The sequence below is a fragment of the Nesoenas mayeri genome, assembly GCF_963082525.1.
Source record: "Nesoenas mayeri genome assembly, chromosome: 3".
Taxonomy (NCBI): Eukaryota; Metazoa; Chordata; class Aves; order Columbiformes; family Columbidae; genus Nesoenas; species Nesoenas mayeri.
Window position 1 is genome coordinate 4,219,242 of NC_137544.1, and position 22,226 is coordinate 4,241,467.

Consider the following 22,226-nt stretch of genomic DNA (forward strand, 5'->3'; position numbering starts at 1 on the left):
GTCAAAGTCACGCAAGGAAAATCCACCCGCAGCTATTAACAAACACGGAGGACAAATGATGCCCACCTCTCTCCTTCAGAAAGCCCTGGAGACACAGGTCACGGAGGCTTTCGGGGGGGAATTTATGGCCAAAGTTCATTTATCCCCGTGCACTCCTGCACTCCTTGCGCTTTTTCCCCGGCTGCAAGACACCGGATTGATGGACCTTGGGGGAAGGGGGGCGAAAAGATCGCGCATCGAGGTCCACGCGTGTTTTACCCACTCGGGGACCCGCCCCAGTGTGCAGGTGCTGGGGTGTGCACCGGCCCGGCGTGACCCAACCCGCAGGGATGGAGGGATGGAGGGATGGATGGAGGGATGGACGGGCGTGGCTGGGGAGCCGCGGTACCCACGCGGGGCCAGCGGAGCTCAGCGGGGGATGGACCCCCGCGGGCCCCGCGGCGGGTGTCCCGGGATGAGGCTCTGCCCGCGGGGAGGGGACCGCGGCTGCGCCCGCACTCACCGTCTGCGCCGTCCCCGCACTCACCGCCCGCGCTGTCCCGCACTCACCCCCGCGCCGTCCCCGCCGACGCCGCTGCCTCCCGCGGCCGCCTCCGGCAGCGCCGCGGCCGCTGTCCCGCGCATGCGCGGCCCGCCCCGGGGTGGCCCCGCGGGCCGAGCCCGGGCGAGCTGAGCCGAGCTGAGCCGAGCCCGGCCCAGACACATCCACAGGATCACAGAATGTCAGGGGTTGGAAGGGACCTGGAAAGCTCATCCAGTGCAATCCCCCCATGGAGCAGGAACACCCAGATGAGGTTACACAGGAAGGTGTCCAGGCGGGTTGGAATGTCTGCAGAGAAGGAGACTCCACAACCTCCCTGGGCAGCCTGGGCCAGGCTCTGACACCCTCACCCCAACAAGTTTCTTCTCCAATTTAAGTGGAACCTCTTGTGTTCCAGTTTGAACCCATTACCCCTTGTCTTACTGCTGGTTGTCACTGAGAAGAGCCTGGCTCCATCCTCCTGACACTCATCCTTTATATATTTATAAACATTAATAAGGTCACCCCTCAGTCTCCTGTTCTCCAGCTCCAGAGCCCCAGCTCCCTCAGCCCTTCCTCACATGGGAGATGCTCCACTTCCTTCAGCATCTTTGTAATTTTTGTAACATTGAGCTGGAAAAAGCAAAGTTCAAACTAGTTGGAAACCCCACGGCCGGGAGCAGCAGAGCTGGAGGGTGAAACCCAAGGGGAGACACTGGGACAGGGACAGAAAGTCACCAAAGAGTGGTTGGGGTGGGATGGGACCTCCAGAGGTGATTGCCAAGGACCATGGGCTTTGAACATCTCCAAGGATGGAGGTCACATGAATGGAGATTCCAAGGAGGTTGGAGCATGGAGGGGGTTGGTCTCTTCTCCCAGGTAGCAAGTGATAGGACAAGTATAAATGGCCTCAGGTTGCACCAGGGAAGGTTCAGATTGGACACTGGGAACAATTTCTTCCCCAAAGGGCTGTGGGGCATTGGAACGGGCTGCCCAGGGCAGTGTTGGAGTCACCATCCATGGAGGGGCTTAAAACACATGTAGATGAAGCTCTTAGGGACATGGTTTAGTGCCAGTGTTGGGTTATGGTTGGACTCAATCTTGAGAGTCTCTTCCAACCAAACTGATTCTATGACTCTATAGATCTCTCCCAAGGGTGGAGTTTCTACCTTCAAAGTAGAACAGACAGGACCAGAGGCCATGAGCACACACTGAAACACTGGAGGTTCCTCTGAACATCAGAAAACACTTTTATTTTTAACTGTGAGGCTGACCGAGCACTGGCACAGGTTGCTTGGGGAGGCTGTGGACTCTCCATCCTTGGTGGTCATCAGCAGCCATCTGGATGTGGTCCTGGGCAACTGGCTCTGGGTGACCCTGCTTGAGCAGGGGAGGTTGAACCAACTGATCTTGATAGGATGAGAGGAAATGGCCTCAAATTGTGCCAGGGGAAGTTTAGACTGGATATTAGGAACAATTTGTTTACAGAAGGGGTTATGAAGCACTGGAACAGGCTGCCCAGGGAAGCTGTCGAGTCACCATCACTGGAGGTGCTTAAAAGACACATAGATGTTGTTCACAGGGACACGGTTTAGGGGCAGAGTGCAGAGATCATTTTGCCCTCTCCCATCTCTGTGTCAGCTTCTTTATGTGGGTTTTGCTTCCCCAGCCTGTCAGGACTGTTACTTTGTGATGGGTTTATGAGGGAAACAGAAGGAGCGCTTGTTCTGCAGGGAAAGGCAGCTTGGGAATGGGACTTCCCAGCTCTGATAGGGTCACTCCAGCCTAGATGAAGCTTTGGCACATTCCAGCACCATCCACCAGCATGATCCCAAATTGAGGAGGGGAAACATCTGTGGTGAATAAGGTGGGCAGGAGGCCTCCATTTTTCCCTGTCATAGAATCACAGACTAGTTTGGGTTGGAATGGACCATTAAAGCTCCCACAGTGCCACCCCTGCCATGAGCAGGGACATCTTCACCAGCTCAGGTTGCTCAGAGCCCCGTCCAGCCTGGCCTGGGATGTCTCCAGGGATGGTTCATCCACCACCTCTCTGGCCAACCTGGGACAGGCTCTCACCACCCTCACTGTAAACAATTTCTTCCTCATATCTGGCCTGAATCTCCCTCCTTTGGTTTAAAACCATCACCCCTTGTCCTGTCACAACAGGCCCTGCTAAAAAGTCTGTCCCCATCTCTCTTCTCAGCCCCTTTTAAGTACAGAAAGGCCTCAATAAAGTCTCCCCAGAGCTTCTCTTCTCCAGCTGAACACCCAAATCTCTCAGCCTGTCCTCCCAGCAGAGCTGTTTCAGCCTCGAATCATTTCTGGGCTCCTCTGGCCCCTCTCCAGCAGCTCCATGTGTGTGATCTGGCGCGGGGATGAGAATGGAGTATCATCAGCAGCTCCTGACCCCTCAGTGACATCCTGCACTCATTTTCTGCCTCTCTAAGACATCTCCCTCTGTAAGACCAGCAGTGCTGCTTCCTCACCCTCCTGCGCTCCTTAAATCTGCAGGGATGCTGGGTGGCTGGGAGATGGAGGCCACGGCATGGCTTTTCCTCTTCCGCCTGGCTTTCCATCATTGCTCATGTGGGAGGAGTGGGAATAACTCAGCTGAATGCTGGTGATGACCACAACAAGACTTCTTTTCTTCCCATTTTAATTCCCATGAGATGAGAAGAAAAATATGACCTAAGCAGAAGGGGATGATGGAGTGGGATGTCCCTGTGGCCTGCCCTTCTTTTCTGCTCGGATAAAAGGCTTTTTCCCCATTTATCTTTGAGAACAGCAATGGGGAGCTCCATGTGTGATGACTTCTCTTGTCATGGATACCAGGAGCTTGTTTTGCACACCAAGCTGGGTGGATGCTGCACAGTGAGACCCTTTTGTTCGCTGGCTTCACAACCTGCTCTCAGTTGAGCGATACCTGCCAAGCCACGCTCTGTAATTCATCTGAGATTCATCCTGCTGCACTGCAGTCCCTGCTTCTCCCTATCTTTGACTTTTTACACCCTGAAATTAATCACACCGTTCTTTCCAGGCAAAACCCAGGTGTGGTTGTGTTTGCCCAGGAGATTGTTACCAGCAGGCAGTTAATACCAGGTTGTACCAGGCTGGGCTCTCCCTACCCTTCACAGTCATCTGATAGGATCCAAGCAGGCTTTGCATCCTCAAACATACCCTGCACACCTTACCTCCCCACCCTAATACACATCATAGAGTGACGACAATAATTTGGGTGGGAAAGGACATTCAAAGCTCGTCCGGTGCCACCCCTCCTGCCATGAGCAGTACCTTTTCCCTGTATTTGCTTGTAATAAATAACATTGACCTGTTGTTATTCTGATCAGGTAAAAGATAATTTTTGCTGTCTACTGGACTCCTTTCCATTGAACAAGAGTTGATAATGATAGTTTGGCAAGTTTTAGACAAGATTGTGGAGACGCGTAATACTAAGGATTGCAAAAATAAGACAGTTTTGGAGAGGATATAAACCTTCAAAACAAAATCTCCATCTAATGAGGCTCAGGAGGGAAATTTCTTTATGATCTACAACTTTTATGCGGAGGTTTCTTTTATCTTCTGTAATAACACAAATGGACGAGTTTCAGGGTGCTGGGTGACATGAAGCCTTTGCAATTGTTTTGAATCCTGTTATATGCTATTAATTCAGAAAAAAAACCCAAAAAGACAACAAAACCAGCCCTAAGAACCCTGATTTACCAATTCCGGCCCCTACAATCAGAGAGAAACACTTGATCCAGTTAATTTTACCACCCTCAGCTGCTCCCCTCAAGTTGCACAAGGGTTGTGTGGCAATTTGGGGTCAGGACTTTCCTGCCTTTTGGTGGTTTGCACAGAGTAGAGAACCCATCATGACCATCAGATGATGATTGCTAATGAAGCTTCCACAGATTGCTGCATCTTCCCAGTCTCCTAGAGCCGGACATCAGTTGCTGAAGTGACCGGTGCCTCCCACTCTGTGGCTCGAAGCGGATCCTGGAGGTGTCGATGCAGAGATGATGATGCTTTGCATGCAGATGGGTGATTTCCAAGCTTGGGGGTGGAGAACATAAGAGGGCAAAAAAAAGGAACCAGCTGCCACTGTCTTTAGTAACGGCCAGAACTCACGAGAGCAGCTGAGCCGGCTGAAATAGCAACAGCAGAGCTCAGGCCAGCTCTATCTGCGTCCTCCGGGCCTCCCTGGAAACGTGATCGGTTGCCACATTACGCAGAGACGCTGGTCAGAGCTCTGCTGATTCAGCCGCTCCTCTGGTTTCGTTTTGCTGCTGGAATTCATTTTTCTTTATGTCTTGAGATATGGCCTGTGTTTTGTTTTTTCTTAATTATTTTAAAATTTATTTTAAAATTTATCTCCTCTCCTCTCCTCTCCTCTCCTCTCCTCTCCCTTCCCTTCCCTTCCCTTCCCTTCCCTTCCCTTCCCTTCCCTTCCCTTCCCTTCCCTTCCCTTCCCTTCCCTTCCCTTCCCTTCCCTACAAATCACTGTATTTTGCTGCTGCTCAGTAGAAGACAATGAACCCCCCGTGGGATCTGCGGCAGCTGCGCATCAGAAGCGGGACCACAAACAGATTTATTTAATTCTCCCATCACCGTGCTCGTGGCATCTGGGTGAGAAAGCAGCTCCACATGTACCAAGCTCCCGCTCCGGGAAGCAAGAAGGTGGCTCCAATCCATCCTGGCATGCTGAAGGTCAGATTCTTAACTTCTTGCCCACTTTACTATGCTCTCCTGGTGAGATTCCATTAATATTCACGGATGGCTGTTTTCCATGGTTTTCTTCCCCGGAACTAGCAAAAAAGTAGAGCTAGATCAGTTTAAAGATTTACCAGAGTGCGTGGGAATAGCAAATACTTCAAGAAAATGACGTCCAACGTGCCTGAGCTGGATGCAGATGCGATGGGGTGAAATTCTCCAGCCTATTTTAAGGAAAAGGTCAGATTAGGGGATTAAAAAGGCTTCCTTCAGCATTAAATTATATGTCTGCCACATGTGTTCAGGACGATTCTCCTCTGGGATAGCAAATTCCATACTTTGCTTTCAACTCCTGCAGGTGCAGCTGCAGGAGACACCAGTGAGGACAAACCCCTTCTAGCCCTTGGAAAACATAAAATTCAGACCAAAAATAACATCTTGCAGGTAATCTCCCTTCTCCACATCATTTAAATCATAAAAAAGAGATTTTATTTTTCATTCAAAACATTCCATTCTGTGTTATTACCCTTCCATTTTTTTATAAATATATTTGAAGCCTCATGTCCAATGTCTTTCTCGATGACGAGGTGAGACCCTGTTGAATTTGGGGTACTTTTTCCCCATTTTTGGAGCCCCAAGCCTCTCCTCTGCCCTCCATGGGTGAGACAAGTTGCTCAGCAGACAGGAAAACTCATGGATGGCAACTTGAGAATTTGAGTTGTGGCTGGAAAATTAACTTTTAGTTGAACTAAGGGAAAAAAAAACCAACAACAAACCAACAACAGAGTCTGGGAAGGATCACAGGCTACCTAGAAAAGGATCTTTTCTTCTTCTTAATTAAAAATGACCACAGTTATTTATTATGGCTAAAAAGCACAATCTCAGAAACCTGGTGCTCATGGGGATGCTGATGTACAGAGATAATGGAATCACAGAATCATTTTGGTTGGAAGAGACTCTCAGGATCATCGAGTCCAACTATAACCAAACTCTGGCACTAAACCATATCCCTAAGAACCTCAACTAAATGCCTTTTAAACCCCTCCAGGGGTGGTTACTCCACCTGTGATACTTCTATTTATTTCTCTGCGAGCTCTGCAGCCTCAGCCCTCTGTGTATTTAGGTGCTTGATTTTTATTTTTTTTATTGTTTTTCCCCTCGTAAATAGGAGGTGCTGAATGTCTCTGAGAGCCTGTGCTGCCCCTTCCACCCTGTGACCTCTGGGAGGTGGTAGGGAGATGAATCCCTTTATTTTGTAAAGGACATAGAGTCTTGCTGGCTACTTCATGCTTGTGAATAACCATAGAATTGTAGAATCATTTTGGTTCTAAAAGACCCTCGAGATCATCAAGTCCAACCATTAACCCAACACTAACCCATGTTCCTAAGAACCTCATCTCTCTCTGTTCAACTCTCTAGGGATGGTGACTCCAGCACTGCCCTGGGCAGCCTGTTCCAATGCCCCACAGCCCTTTGGGGAAGAAATTGTTCCCCACATCCAACCTCAACCTCCCCTGGCGCAACTTGAGGCCATTTCCTCTGCTCCTGACGCTTGTTCCTGGGGAGCAGAGCCCGACCCCCCTGGCTCCAAGCTCCTTTCAGGCAGTTCAGAGATCAGAAGGTCTCCCCTCAGCTCCTGTTCTCCAGCTGAACCCCCAGGTCCCTCAGCTGCTCCCATCACACTTGTGCTCCAGCCCCTTCCCCAGCTCCGTTCCCTTCTCTCAATTTGCTCCAGCACCTCAAGGCCTTTCTTGGCCTGAGAGGCACCAAACTTGTCCCCTGGATTCAAGGTCTGGACATTCTCCATCTCTCCCCATCCCTTTGTCCTCCCTGTCCTGACTCGCTCCGATTAATTATTCACACCAGAGCCGCAGCACGGCAGCAGTTGCTATAGGTCACCGTCATGAATAACAACAGGCAGCTATTTTTATTCCTAGTTCTTGTTCCCTTGTGCTCAGGAGCGATGGGTCGGTGCCAGCTCACTCCACACACAGCTCACTGTCTGCAGCAGCAGGAGCAACACAGCAATTCACATCATCTTTATGGGCTGGGATTCACTTTGACCACCTACATGTAGGGGAGATCTATGTGTGATATAGATATATGTGTCTGAATCCCACTCTGTGCCCTGCCATCTGTACTCGCAGGTTGCTTTGCATCCACATTTCTTTTTTTCCCATCCATATCTATCTGCAATAGATACACAGACTGATTCCTCCAGGCAGTTTATAAGCTCAGAAGTGACGTGCCCGCTTGAATAACTCAGTGTGACCCCGCGAGTGTGGCAGGACACACCACAGGCTTCCTCTGCTCATTCCTCCTGCTGCCCCTGCTGACATGACAATGAGAAATCGCCAGAGAACCAGGGGAAAGGGTGGATTGGAGGAGCATCAGAAGGGCCACAGGTGCTGCTGAGGATGCAGGGGCAGGGACACTGTTCTGGCTGCGGAGAGAAGGTGAATAAAAGGAAAAAGGGAAAGAGGAAGAGTGAGAGGAAAAGGAATAAGAAAAGGGGCAAAAAGAGAAAAAGAGAGAAGGGAAAGAAAAGGACAAAGAAAAAGGGAAAGAAAAAAGGAAAGTAAAAGGGAAAGAAGAAGAAAAAGGGAAAGAAAAGGAAAAAGAAGAAAAAGAAAAAGAAAAAGAAAAAGAAAAAGAAAAAGGAAAAGGAAAAGGAAAAGGAAAAGAAAAAGGAAAATAAAAAGAAAAAGAAAAAGAAAAAGGAAAAGGAGAAGAAGAAAAAGGAGAAGAAAAAGGAGAAGAAAAAGGAAAATAAAAAGAAAAAGAAAAAGAAAAAGGAAAAAGAGAAGAAGAAAAAGGAGAAGAAAAAGGAGAAGAAAAAGGAAAAGAAAAAGAAAGAAAAAGAAAAAGAAAAAGAAAAAGAAAAAGGAAAAGAAGAAGAAAAAGAAGAAGGAAAAGAAAAAATAAAAGAAAAAGGAAAAGAAAAAGGAAAAGAAAAAGAAGAAAAAGAAGAAGAAGAAGAAAAAGAAAAAAAAGAAAAAGAAAAAGGAAAAGGAAAAGGAAAAGAAGAAAGGAGATGGTTTATTGCTGGAGTTAGATTAGGTTAGGTTATGGTTGGACTCGATGATCCTGAGGGTCTCTTCCAACTGAAATGATTCTATGATTCTATGAAAGAAAAGGGAAAGAAAAAGAAAAAAACGGAAATAAAACAGCAGCAGTGCCCGAGATCCTCCATTTCTCAACTCGCCAGGTGTAATGCTGCATCATTCCACGGGAGGCCCCAACGCCTGGGAGAGAAAATGTGAACTTTCACTTTGATGCACAATGATGTGAGAAAATCCCACAGAAACAGGACAAATACCCAGAACTTGTGCTGCATGTATCACCTAAACCGGCCACAGTGGTTCCCGGTGTTATTTCCAATGATCTTAGAGGGATCTGGCTCAGACACAAAAGCGGAAAAAGGGAAACAGGGAAGCGGGTGTTTCTTGCACAACCGAGTAGACCCCAGGGTGAATATTTACCACCAATCCCAGATAAACTGCTTTTAGCTATAATATCATCCAGAGGACACAGGCAACCTGGATGTCCGCTGTGCCTTGCTGGTTAAAATAGTTTCGTCTAGCTTTTTATTTTGAAGAGAGTTTTGATTAAAATTTTAAATGATACCGACAATATTTTATAAGTGGGATCCCATGTTTCTTTTTAAGGTTTCCCCGTTTCCGCTTTCCTGTGACATCGGCCAAGAGATGCAGCCAAAATCCTCCTTTTTGCCGCAAACGCCGCGGCGGGACCGGCTGCTTTTGTGCATCTTCAGCCCCCAATCCGTGGACTCGCATCAAGTCACGTAAAATCCACGCCCAGCCTGAGCGCTTTGGGGCAAAACCACGCAGAAACGGAGCTCCCCAGAACGCAGATAGAAAAATTAAGAGTGGCTCGGGGAGTTATTTTGGTTTGTATTTATTTTTTTAATAAAACGGTATTTTATATCGGTCGGTGACTCCGGGATCGAACCCGCGATCCCGGGACCTCCGGCCCCGGCCCGGCCGCCGCAGCGGAGCGCGGATTCCCCACTCCGCCTTCCTCCCATCCTCCCCGCGCGCTGATTGGCTGAAACTCATGCGCGTCACCCCCGCGAACTCTTTCTCTGTCTCATTGGCTGGCGGGGGGCAGTGCCGACCAATGAGAAGCGCCGTGGGGCGGGAGGGAGGCGGAACGGAGGCAGAACTTTTGCTGCGTGGCGGGAAAGGCTCTCGGTTTTGGCGCCAAGCGGCAGCGCGGCGGCTGCTGCGGGGGGATCGGAGCGTAGCGGGTCGGATCGCGGGCGCTGCCGGGGCCGCTGCGGGGCCGCACCGGCTCCCTTCGGCTCTTACCGCCTTCTTCGTTGCAGCAGCGGCAGCGGGATCTCCGTGTGTCCCTCCCCGGCTTCCCCGAGCGGCCGGCAGCATGGCGGCGCCGGCGGGCGGGCTGGAGGACGCGGAACTGCGGGAAGCGCAGCGCGACTACCTCGATTTTCTGGACGATGAGGTGAGGCTGCGCTTCGGGAAGGGGATGCTGTATCCCCCCATGCCCCCGGCTGCTGGGGAGCACCCTGTATCCCCTAATCTGCTTGGTAGCTGGGACTAAAGGAAGTTGAGCTTTGCTGGAACCAGCTCCCGGGGGGAGGGGGGACATGTCTTGGACAGCCGGTCGTGCAAAGTTGAGTTGTTTTTTGGGTGTTTCCTCTTGTAGGAAGATCAAGGGATTTACCACAGCAAAGTTCGGGACATGATCAGTGACAACCAGTGTCGCCTCCTCGTCAGCATCAACGACCTGCGGCGCAAGAATGAGAAAAGGGCCAACCGGTTGGTGTGGGGCAGTGGGGATAGGCTTAGGCACTGTGCCCAAGGTGGAATTTCGGAGGTCCAGCCCTGGTTTTGTTGGTCTTTTGTGGCAAGGAAGGGCCAAACCTTGCCCTGTGCAGCGGGTCCCATGTAAAAGGTGGACCTGCGCTCTCCCCCTATGACACCCGTGCCTTCCAAGCTTGCAGACCCTTGATTTGGCAAAAACCTTTTGCAGCAAGCTGGGGTTAATTGCGCAAAGTAAATAGTCTCCTGTTTAAGGATGCTTGGGGATATTCTGGACCGGGCTTGCCAGTCTGTTCAGAGATACATGTGGCTTTTCAGATATGTTTGGGTTTGTTCAGCTGTGGGTGGCAGTGGACCTGACAGCTGTGATGGGCTTTGTTTTTTTGTTTTGCCCCTTGCTTCTATAAATTCACAGCGAATGTAGAGATTGTAGAATCATGGAATACTTTGGGTTGGAAGGGATCTTCTAGTCCAACCCGTGCCATGAGCAGGGACATCTTCACCAGCTCAGGTTGCTCAGAGCCCCGTCCAGCCTGGCCTGGGATGTCTGGCCAGGGATGGTTCATCCACCACCTCTGGGCAACCTGGGACAGGCTCTCACCACCCTCACTTTAAACATTTTCTTCCTCATGTCTGACCTGAACCTTCCCTCTTTTAGTTTAAAACCATCACCCCTTTTCCTATCACAACAGGCCCTGCTCAAAAGTCTGTCCCCATCTTTCTTATCAGCCCTTTTTGGGTACTGAAAGGCCGCACTAAGATCTCCCTGGAGCTTCTCTTCTCCAGCTGAACAGCCCAACTCTCTCAGCCTGTCCTCCCAGCAGAGCTGTTCCAGCCTCGGATCATTTCTGGGGCTCCTCTGGCCCCTCTCCAGCAGCTCCATGTGTGTCCTGTGCTGAGGACACAGAGCTGGACCAGCACTGCAGGGGGGTCTCACCAGGGTGGAGCAAAGGGGCAGAATAACCTCCCTTCACCTGCTGCTCACACTCCTTGTGATGCAGCCCAGAATATGATTGACCTTCTTGTCTGGCAGTGCTCATTGCTGGCTTGTGTCCAATCTTTCACCCCCCAGCACCCCAAGCCCTCTCCGCAGGGCTGCTCTCTGTGTTGAGGAGGAAGGCAGAAGTGGCTGCTGATCGATTTGCATCGTCACCTCCCTGTGTTGCAGGCTCTTGAACAACGCCTTTGAGGAGCTGATCGCCTTCCAGCGTGCCCTGAAGGATTTTGTCGCCTCCGTTGATGCCACCTACGCCAAGCAGTACGAGGACTTCTACATCGGGCTGGAGGGCAGCTTCGGCTCCAAGCACGTGTCACCGCGGACGCTGACAGCCTGTTTCCTCAGCTGCATCGTCTGTGTGGAGGGCATTGTGACCAAATGTGAGGCTGGGGGAAGGAACAGGGGCTTCAGGGTTGGGGGCTGCAGGTATTTGCTCTGGAAGGGCTGGAGACCACCAGGAGCCATGGTACATCCTGGCAACCTGGGCAAAGGGACCACCAGAGGGTTTGGCAGGAGATCTTTAGTGTTAGGATGGGCTTTGAGCTCAGCAAATCCCGGCTGTGGTTGACAGCGGGTTGTGTCTCAAGTTCAGTTTAGCATTGGAGACCCTGTTGGGAACTGCTGACAGAGCAGTGGGACATCCCTGGCCCTAACTCCTCTTTCTTCCAACCTCAGGCTCTCTGGTTCGTCCAAAGGTCGTCCGGAGTGTCCATTATTGCCCGGCTACCAAGAAGACTATTGAGCGCCGATACACGGACATGACCTCCCTGGATGCTTTCCCATCCAGCTCCATCTACCCTACGAAGGTGAGGTGGCAAGCATCAGCAGGTACAAGCCCATCCCTTCTCCCTCTGCCAACTTAGAGTAGAAAGAAGACACAGCATGTGTGTGAAAGTCCCAGAGAGCTACTAGGAACATGTGAAGAAAGTCTCTGTTGGACACAAGACCTGCTAGTTCAGATGTTAGTTATGATCTTGTTCCTGCTGTAGCATGGTGTTTTGATGGGTTGTCAGCCAGTCTTATTGTTCTGGGACCTATGACAACCTGTGCTGTCCCGGGGCGTGTGTGCACCCTGGAGACATCCCAGGCCAGGCTGGACGGGGCTCTGAGCAACCTGAGCTGGTGAAGATGTCCCTGCTCATGGCAGGGGTGGCACTGGATGAGCTTTGAAGGTCCCTTCCCACCTAAACTATTCTATGATTCTTCTCCTTGTGCTCCTGGAAAACGATGCTACTCTTGTTATTTGGGTTCCTCCTCCAGGATGAAGAGAATAATCCCCTGGAGACTGAGTTTGGCCTCTCGGTTTACAAGGACCATCAGTCCATCACCATCCAGGAGATGCCTGAGAAGGCACCGGCCGGGCAGCTGCCGCGCTCGGTGGATGTCATTCTGGATGACGACCTGGTGGACAAGGTGAAGCCTGGAGACCGCATCCAGGTGGTGGGGACATACCGCTGCCTTCCAGGAAAGAAAGGGGGTTACACCTCAGGGACTTTTAGGTGAGTCTTCTTTTTGCTTGACTCCAGCCCTTTTTGGACAGGTCATGTCTCCAGAAGATGAGACCTAGGACAGGCAGGTGGTCAAGCATGATCTTAAGTCACTTGAGAGTCATTTGTACCTTGCTCCTAAGCATCGGTGTGTAGCTGTGAGCTCCAGCTGTGTGCAGAGGGGGTTGGATGCTCTTTGAGATGCTCCACTGATGGCCCAATGCAGTTATATAGAGGGGCTGGAGCTCCTGGAGCTTTCCAGACCCCTCCAGGACTTTGCAGAGCAAACAGTGACCCTGTGGAAGTTTCTGCTGGGTTGTTGCTGTGACCTATAGGCTCTGTGGGGTTTGCAGACCTGATGGTGGCTGTGTCCCTTCTCCAGGACTATCCTCATCGCCTGCCATGTGAAGCAGATGAGCAAAGATGTCCGGCCTCTCTACTCTGCTGCTGATGTGGCCAAGATCAAGAGATTCAGCAAGAGTCGTTCCAAGGTAATTCAGTCTTACATCTCGAAGGAGCATGAGGTTTCAGCTAGAGCAGCTTTCAGGCTTGCCATGTGGTTAAGGACGTGTCTCGTTGGATTGCAAATAACTCTTCAACCCTCTTAGTGACACTGTTGGATTTTCCACTCACTTGTGTTTTGCATTTTCTGCTTAGTCTTTGATCAGGTCCTGTTTGGTTGGGTTTTTTTGTTGCTGCTTCTGTCCTGCTGGCAGAACACCCTGCCTGCTGTGCATCATTATCGAGACAAAGATCTGTCCACCTTATGTGTGTCCTGACCCTGACCACTGGTGACCAGAGAATTTCCTCTGCAGGAGAATCATAGAATCATTTTGGTTGGAAGAGACCTTCAAGATCATTGAGTCCAACCATAACCTAACTCTGGCACTAAATGTGTCCCTAAGAACCTCATCTCCCTCTTTCTTCTTCAAACTGCAAACTAGAATGAGACATAGAGATCTGCCCCAGCCCCGTCTTATGCTCAGACATTTGCTTCATAGTGTGGAGAAGATAAAACCTTTTTCTCACAGGGGTTGCTGCTTCCAGTGCTTGCTCGAGTGACCATGACAGGATGGTTTAGGACTTCAATAGCCCCATTGAAAGAAAACTCTGGAAAATGGTCTTCTCCTTTCTAAATAATTTACATCCATGTGGTTCTGTGACAGGAAAAAGCTCCTTTTTTGTGCTGAAACAGACTTATGGAATATTCCTCCTTATATGCTGCAGTCCAGCTGATGGGCCATGCTTTGCCTCTTCTGCCTTAGGACATCTTTGACCAGCTGGCGAGGTCCCTGGCTCCCAGCATCCATGGACACGAGTACATCAAGAAGGCCATTCTCTGCATGCTGCTCGGAGGGGTGGAAAAGGTCTTGGAGAACGGGAGTCGGATCCGAGGAGACATCAACATCCTACTGATAGGTCAGGAAAGGCTTGTCAGAGCCACCCTCAGTTGGTGCTGGGGATGAGATGAAGGAGCATTTCTCTGGGCTTAGTTTTATAGAGTAGTTGAGGTTAGATGGGACGATAGCTTTGGGACTTGTCCAGTTGATTTGAACATCTCCAGGGATGGGATTCTACAATCTCTGTGTGCCACTGTCCCAGTGTTTGAATGAGATATACTTTTCTTCAGCATCCAGCTGGAGTTTTCTGTGTTCCAAGTTGTCCCCATTGCCCCTGGTCCCATCGCCATGCACCTCTTGAAACTCTAGTGCCATCTTAGAATCACAGAACGGTTTGGGTTGAAGGGACCTTTCAAAGCTCCCCCAGTGCCACCCCTGCCATGAGCAGGGACATCTTCACCAGCTCAGGTTGCTCAGAGCCCCGTCCAGCCTGGCCTGGGATGTCTCCAGGGATGGTTCATCCACCACCTCTCTGGCCAACCCGGGCCAGGCTCCACAACCCTCATAAAAAAATTTCTTATGTCTTTTCTATTTCCTCCCATCGAGTCATGGAGGAAGGTGAGAAGATTGTCTGATCACCTTGTTTTCTGAAGGCCAAACAACGCTACTTTTGTCCCCTTTCCCCCCACACCAGCCCCTGCACTGCAGAGCCCCAAACTGACTGTGGTATTCGGGTGATGTGTGGTTAGTAATCGTGGTGTTCTCCATTTCAGGAGACCCTTCTGTTGCCAAGTCCCAGCTGCTGCGGTACGTGCTCAGCACCGCGCCCCGCGCCGTCCCCACCACTGGCAGAGGCTCCTCCGGCGTTGGTCTGACTGCTGCTGTCACCACGGACCAGGAAACCGGTGAGGAGCGGGTTCCTGGGGGAGGTAACAGGGGGATGGGATGGTTGTTAACGCCTGGGAGGGACACCGCAAAATCACAGTGTCATTTTGGTTGGAAGAGACCCTCAAGATCATCGAGTCCAGCTGTTAACTTGACACTGGCACTGCCCCATGTCCCTGAGAACCTCATCTCCACATCTGTTCAACCCCTCCAGGGATGGTGACTCCAGCACTGCCCTGGGCAGCCTGTTCCAATGCCCGACAGTCCTTTGGGGAAGAAATAGTTCCCTAGATCCATCCTCAACCTCCCCTGGCACAACTTGAGGCCAAATCTGGGGCTGCTGTCCATTCTGCAGTAACACTTGGAGGAGTTGCTCCGTTCAGAAGCTTTATGGCAATGAAGGTTGTGTTTAGGGGTATTTCCTCCACTAGCCACAGGTGGTGGGCTTTCCTGTTCCTCTTGGACTTGGTGTACCCCATGTGAGGGCTAGCAGCAGCCTGGATCCTGTTGTCTTCCTCGTGGGCTTGCTCCTCATCCAAAGTGTCCTGCCGTTGAGCTGGGGAGGAGATGGGCAGCCCTGGAGGATGCTGCTGCTCTTTGAGGCTTAGCCTAGTGACAGTGACACCCCTGGTGACAGGTGGTGGTGTGGTGGAGGGCAGGACAGGAGATGGAGCGAGTTGAGAAAAGGGAACGGAGCTGGTGAGGGTCTGGAGCACAAGTGTGATGGGAGCGGCTGAGGGACCTGGAGGTTCAGCTGGAGAACAGGAGCTGAGGGGAGACCTTCTGATCTCTGACCTGCCTGAAAGGAGCTTGGAGCCAGGGGGGTCGGGCTCTGCTCCCCAGGAACAAGCGTCAGGAGCAGAGGAAATGGCCTCAAGTTGCGCCAGGGGAGGTTGAGGTTGGATGTGGGGAACAATTTCTTCCTCAAAGAGCTGTTGGGTATTGGAACAGGCTGCCCAGGGCAGTGCTGGAGTCACCATCCCTGGAGGGGTTGGACAGACGCAGAGATGAGGTTCTTAGGAACACGGGTTAGTTCCAATGTTGGGTTAATGGTTGGACTTGATGATCTTGAGGGTCTCTTCCAACCAAAATGATTCTGTGATCCTATGATTCTTTCTTTCTTGTTAGTGAAGGTGGCATTAGCAGAGGCTTTCTGCATGCGTGCAGGCAATCTTTGTTCCCTCAAGGGAGAGAAAATGATGTTTTAAACTGGTTTAAACAGTCCCATGCGTGAGGTTAATGCTTGGACTTGATGATTTTCAGGGTCTTTTCCAAGCAAAGTCCTTCTATGATTCTGTGTATGGGGCTGCTGAATGATGCTTGACTGTCTTTTCTCCCACCCCACCGCAGGCGAACGGCGCCTGGAAGCCGGGGCCATGGTGTTGGCCGACCGGGGGGTGGTTTGCATCGACGAGTTCGACAAGATGTCCGACATTGACCGCACGGCCATCCACGAGGTGATGGAGCAGGGCCGCGTCACCATCGCCAAGGCCGGCATTCACGCCCGCCTCAACTCCCGCTGCAGCGTCCTGGCGGCGGCCAACCCCGTCTATGGCCGGGTGAGTGCTGGCTTTTGGTGCTCCCCGCCGTGGGCAAAGATGCTGGGAGCTGTCTTGGTGGAGGAGGCAGCTGGTAAAACACCAAAACATCCCCCAAAGCAAGGACTTTGTTCTCGCTGGGGCTGGGATGCATGAGGCAGTGATGAGCTGGTTGGTTTGGTCTCATTGCTGCTCAAGGGTCTGCTGGAGGAGATAGGGGCTTGTGGGGTTTCTGACCCTGGCTCGGTTCTATCAGGCTTCTTGGTGCAGCCCAGTGGACCCTTGTCCTGGTGACAAGCCTTGATCTTGGTGTCTAATCTGAGATCACACATAAATGTGTGTTTTCTGTGCAAATGAGAGCTAGTCCCACCTTCCAGGGTGGGGAAAAGAGGCCTTACGCCTGGACCGGGCTGTGTTTCATGTGGTGTCCAGCTGGCTGGACATCCCTCCTGGCTTGAGGAGGTCCTCCTAGCATCTCTGGCACCCCAGTCTGGCCCATGAGGGTCTCCTGTAACCCCTTATGTCATCCTTTTGCAGTATGACCAGTACAAGACGCCCATGGAGAACATCGGCCTGCAGGACTCCTTGCTCTCCCGCTTTGACCTGCTCTTCATCGTGCTGGACCAGATGGACCCTGAGCAGGACAGGGAGATCTCGGACCACGTCCTGCGGATGCATCGCTACCGCAACCCCAACGAGCAGGATGGGGATGGTGAGTTGCTTGTAACTGCAACCTCCTTGCTGCTCAGTCCTGTCTGTCCTCAGTGGGTTGTCACCATCTGTGGTTTTGTGGAGAGCTGCTTTTGGTGGATTTGGAAGTTTCTCCAAAGGCTGAAAGCGTGTTCTTTGTGACCATTCCCTCCTCAGCTATGCCCCTGGGAAGCGCTGTGGAGATCCTGGCTACGGAGGACCCTGACTTTGTGCAGGAGGAGGAACAGGAGCTCCAAGTGTATGAGAAACACGATGATCTCCTGCACGGGCCCAACCGCCGCAGGTGAGTCCTGCATCCCACGTCCTCTGGAGTTCTCGAGGGGTTTCCAGCAACTGTGAGTTAAAGGGTTTGGCTTGAGAATCCAGGCAGTGGCTGATTCCTGTGCCAGCGATGCTCCAGGTGGTCCATGGGGAGGGTCCATGGGTTCATGCCCCTGGAGACATCCCAGGCCAGGCTGGACGGGGCTCTGAACAACCTAATCTGTTTGAAGATGTCCCTGATTATGGCAGAGGGGTTGGACTAGATGAGCTTTGAAGGTCCCTTCCAACCCAAGCTGTTCTACGATTCCACATGCACAGGATGCCAATGGAGCCCTGCTTTGGGCTCGATCTCATGCCAGGCAGGTGGGGAACATCTGGTGCTGAATTCCCCACATGCCTGGACGTCCACAAAGGGTAAAAAGTTGGAAACCTGCTTCTGCAAACACCCTTTGCCTGTCCCCACCTTGGAGGACATGGCTGTGCATGCGTTCCCCACAGGGAGAAGATCGTCAGCATGGAGTTCATGAGAAAGTACATCCACGTTGCCAAGATGATTAAGCCCGTCTTGACTGAGGAGGCGGCAAACTACATAGCGGAGGAGTATTCCCGCCTGCGCAGCCAGAGCCTGATGAACTCGGACGTTGCCAGGGTGAGCCCCACACAGGCCAGGAGGAGGGAAATGGAGGCACAGGCTCCCCTCTGTCCATACGGGTGTTTCCCACCCTGGATGTGTCACCTCTTGGTGAGGAGGGATGCTGTGAGTGAGGTGAGTCTCACAGAGATGTCTCTCTCTGTTCTGCCCCCTAGACCTCCCCAGTCACGGCCCGTACCCTGGAGACGCTGATCCGCCTCTCCACGGCCCATGCCAAGGCCAGGATGAACAAGACTGTGGATCTGCAGGATGCTGAGGCAGCTTTGGAGCTGGTGCAGTTTGCCTACTTCCAAAAGGTGCGGGAAAGGTGTCCCTTGGTGCTTGGGGGTCCTACAATGCCCCATCCCTGGAGACATCCCAGGCCAGGCTGGATAGGGCTCTGAGCAACCTGAGCTGGTGAAGATGTCCCTGCTCGTGGCAGGGATGCCACTGGGGGAGCTTTAAGGTCCCTTCAACCCAAACTATTCTATGATTCCATGATAAAATTGTCATTGAAAGGGGTGGGTTTGGTGCAGGCTGAGCACTCCAGGCTGCTGGTGGAGTCTTTTCCACGTGATGGTGTGGGACGAGGCCACCACGGTGGGATCTTGGGTCACTTGGGGTGGAAGAGTGTCCTGAGTCTGTCCTGTGTTTGCCACACAGGTGCTGGAGAAGGAGAAGAAGCGCAGAAAGCGGGCAGAGGACGACTCAGACACTGAGAAGGAGGAGGACGAAGAGTCGCAGCCCAAGGAGGAGCACAGGATGAGGAGGTCGGTGCCGGAGCGAGGGAGGGGGGTGTCATACAAGGGGCTCCAGCATCTTCTGAGGTTGCAGTAGGCAGTGCTGGCCTTGGGGGAGTACTCCATGTTTTGCTCAACTTAGTGGATTGTCCCCCCGCAATTTGTAACAGAAGGACATCATTATTTCGTGCATAAGGAACTGGCTGGATGGCCATGTCCAAAAAGTTGCTGTCAGTGACTTGATGTCCAAATGGAGATCAGTAGTGAGTGTCCTTCAGGAGTCTGTGTGGGGACCAATGTTATTTAATGCCTGTGCAAACCTTATCCAAGTTCCACAAGGCCAAGTGCAAGGTCCTTCATTTGGGTTGGCACAATCCCTGGTATCAGCTCAGGCTAGGGATGGAGAGCAGCCCCCAGGAGAAGGACTTGGGGTGCTGGGGGGTGAAAGATTGGACATGAGCCAGCAATGTGCGCTTGCAGACCAAAAGGCCAATCGTATCTCGGGCTGCATCAAAAGCAGCATGTCCAGCAGGTGGAGGGAGGTGATTCTGCCCCTCTGCTCCGCTCTGGTGAGACCCCACCTGGAGGGCAGATTTAGATTAGACATAAGGGAAAAAGATGTTTATGGTAAGGCTAATGAGATGCTGGAACAGGCTGCCCAGAGGAGTGGTGGATGTCCCATTGTTGGAAGCATTCAATGTCAGGTTGGATGAGCAAAGTGATCTAGCAAAAAATGACCCTGTCCGTGGCAGGGGTATTGGACTAGATGATCCAGCCCAAACCCATCTGTGATCCTGTCACAGTTGCGACCCTCAGGGCTGGTGCTGGCTTGTGTCCCGTGCCATCAGGAGGGGTTTGTGGCTGGAGAGTGGCTTACCTGCAAGCTGCAAGTACCCTGCATGGTCCTGGCCAGATGTCTCCAGGAACCTGGGGCTTCAGGGGGTCCTGAGCTCTGCAGTTTGGCTGGAGCAGGGGTGACCTCTCCTTCCCCCACCCAGGAGGAAGAAGGCACGCACAGGAGGCGAGGGGGACTCCTACGACCCGTACGACTTCAGTGACGCCGAGGAGGAGATGCCAGAGGGTGAGTCCCTGGGGTTTTGGTGGCATCTGGCTCCAGAAGGTGCTGCTGCCTTCTGCCCTGGTGGGTTTGGGGAGCAGCAATGCCTTGGGATCACTCAGGGTCCCTGGCACCGTGTGGCACTCTGCAGCCCACAAATCAACGTGAATGTAATTTGAAACTCTGTGGCCGTGTGGGACAGGAGAGTTAGTGTAGCACGTTATTGGACAGGACAGTTAGTGTAACACGTTGTTCTTCTTCTGTCCACTTGCAAACTGCTGGAGAAGTAATAACATTGGGAGAGTTTAGCATCTACCCAGAGAGGTGGTAGATATCACATACTGTGATACTGTGATAGATGAACTATCCCTGGAGACATCCCAGGCCAGGCTGGACGGGGCTCTGAGCAACCTGAGCTGGTGAAGATGTCCCTGCTCATGGCAGGGGTGCCACTGGGGGAGCTTTGAAGGTCCCTTCCAACCCAAAATGTTCTATGATTCTATCTCCCATCCCATCCTAAGGCCAAGTGCTTTTGCTCTCGGGGTGCTTGGACACCAGGCAGGTAGAAGGTAACTTTTCACAGAATCCCAGCCTGGCTGAGGTTGGAAGGGACCTCTGGAGATCATCCAGGCCAACCCATCTGCTAACACAGGGTCACCAGAGCAGATCACAGAGGTCGGTCCAGGCGGGTTTGAATGTCTCCAGAGAAGGAGACTCCACACCCACTCCACACCCTGGTCGAGGCTCTGGCGCCTCAAGTAAAGAAGCTCTTTCCCTTCTGCTCCAGTCCAGGCACACACTCCAAAGACGCCCGAAGCCTCGACCGCTGGCGAAGCAAAGAAGACGGAGTTGGCTGAACCGAGGTGAGTAGGAGCTGGTGGAGATGTCTGTCCCCTGTGTCCTGCCGCACCCTGCTGGGTCCAAGCTGTTGGCCAATGCTGGAGATGCAGCTGTGGTGGGTGCTTCCAGGTCTGGGTTTGGCTTTCCTGCTGGGTGCCGCTTCTGCAATGGGGAAGGGCTGGGAAGGAAGGAGAAGGACTCATGTTTGTGGTCTCCAAGGGTGATTACCTCTCACTTTCTCTGGCCAGGTTGAAAGCATTCAAGGCTGCTCTCCTGGAGGTCTTCAAGTCTTCCCATGCCCAGTCTGTGGGTCTGAAGAATATGATGGAATCCATCAATCGTGACAACCCGGAGCCCTTCTCACTGGCTGAAGTGAAGGTGGCATTAGCCCACATGCAAGATGACAACCAGATCATGGTGTCTGATGACATTATCTTCTTAATCTGAGCCCCTGGGTGGAAGAGCCCAAGTTCTCATGTGTTCTTAGTCTGGGGACTCTCTGTGTTTGCCTTCACTCTTTCCTGAATGCTTCATCTGGCTGAGCTGAACTTTGGGGAGCTCAAGTTTGTGCACTTTACAGTCCTTGCTCGCTGTGCATTGCTGGCACCAAAACAAGCCAGGCGCTCTGGACGCTCTTTCAGTGTTGCTGTCTTCAAATCTGAGTATTCGGGAAGAGGTTTGTTTCTGCAAAGAGCCAAAAGGAAAAACTTAGGTGCAAATTATCAATGTTCTTAATGTATTGTTTTTAACTTTGGTAGCAATAGTTCTAGCCTTTGAATAAAAAAACCCCAAAATCTGGATTTTGGTATCCAACATTCAATAGCAGTGGTAAGAAGCAATATGAGAGCTCCACTGGGATTTTTGGCCCTAGGTAGGTGGGAAGGAACTGGAGACATGGGTTTGGTCTCCAGCTGCTCCTGCCCTCAAATCTGTGATTCTACCCATGTGAATATAACAGAACCACCACAAAAGGGAGGAGACCTTCTGTAGCAAAGGAAGGTCAAAGCTATGGGGACCTGGCCTCCTGCAGCCCTGCATGTCTTACCAGCAAATCTTCCTGCATCCTCTGGGAGGTAAACACAAGCTCCTGAGACTGTGAAAGCCTTCCCTTGCTCTTGGGGGGATTGATGGAACCATCTTGCTTTGAGAACACACAGGTGACCACTTCTTGGAGAAAGGCTGTTGTCGAAACCAGCAAGCTCCCGTGATTTGGGATGCTTTTCAAGAAAAGCTGAACGTGCAGTCAGACCAGTCATGGCTGCTCGTGATGCTAGAGCTGCAGAAGGTCTGGGGGTTTGATTTGCTTCTTTTGTTCTTTTAATTTGGTTTTGGCAAGTTTGAGGTGAAGCTTTGGAGAAGACCCAGATCAGTACAGGCCCTTTGCTGTCCTTGCCCATCCATTGGCCCCTGCACAGCCCGTGTCCCCTTGGGGTGGGTAACAAATGTGGGCAGCTCCTGCTCGCTCATTGTTGCTGTGCAGCCTCTGCCCACCCGGAGCTGCATCCCGGTAGCATCTCGTTGCACAGGGTTGGGTGGAAGCCCCCATTCTTCTTCCACAAACAGGCCTGTGGAATTATAAAAGCCTCTTTTCTGAGCTCTCCTCATCCAACACGTCTGTGACAGCAGATTTGCAGGCTGGAAGGGGATTTTCCATGTTTGCAGCTTCCTAAACGTCTCTGGTTGGATGTAGTGCGCTTCTGC

General features: G+C 51.9%; 1 protein-coding gene across 1 annotated transcript; it reads left to right on the forward strand.

Annotated features, from left to right (window-relative positions):
* Window positions 1–9,637: 9,637 nt before the first annotated feature.
* On the forward strand, window positions 9,638–20,972 carry MCM3 (minichromosome maintenance complex component 3; the record flags this gene model as incomplete). Its single annotated transcript, XM_080341842.1, has 17 exons — window positions 9,638–9,718; window positions 9,923–10,035; window positions 11,207–11,415; window positions 11,711–11,841; window positions 12,296–12,534; window positions 12,905–13,013; window positions 13,788–13,941; window positions 14,636–14,767; window positions 16,098–16,306; window positions 16,823–16,997; window positions 17,153–17,279; window positions 17,756–17,906; window positions 18,065–18,205; window positions 18,552–18,658; window positions 19,627–19,709; window positions 20,473–20,548; window positions 20,774–20,972. The coding sequence occupies 17 exons, from the start codon at window positions 9,638–9,640 to the stop codon at window positions 20,970–20,972; spliced, it is 2,436 nt and encodes an 811-aa protein (XP_080197968.1).
* Between the last annotated feature and the right edge of the window lie 1,254 nt (window positions 20,973–22,226).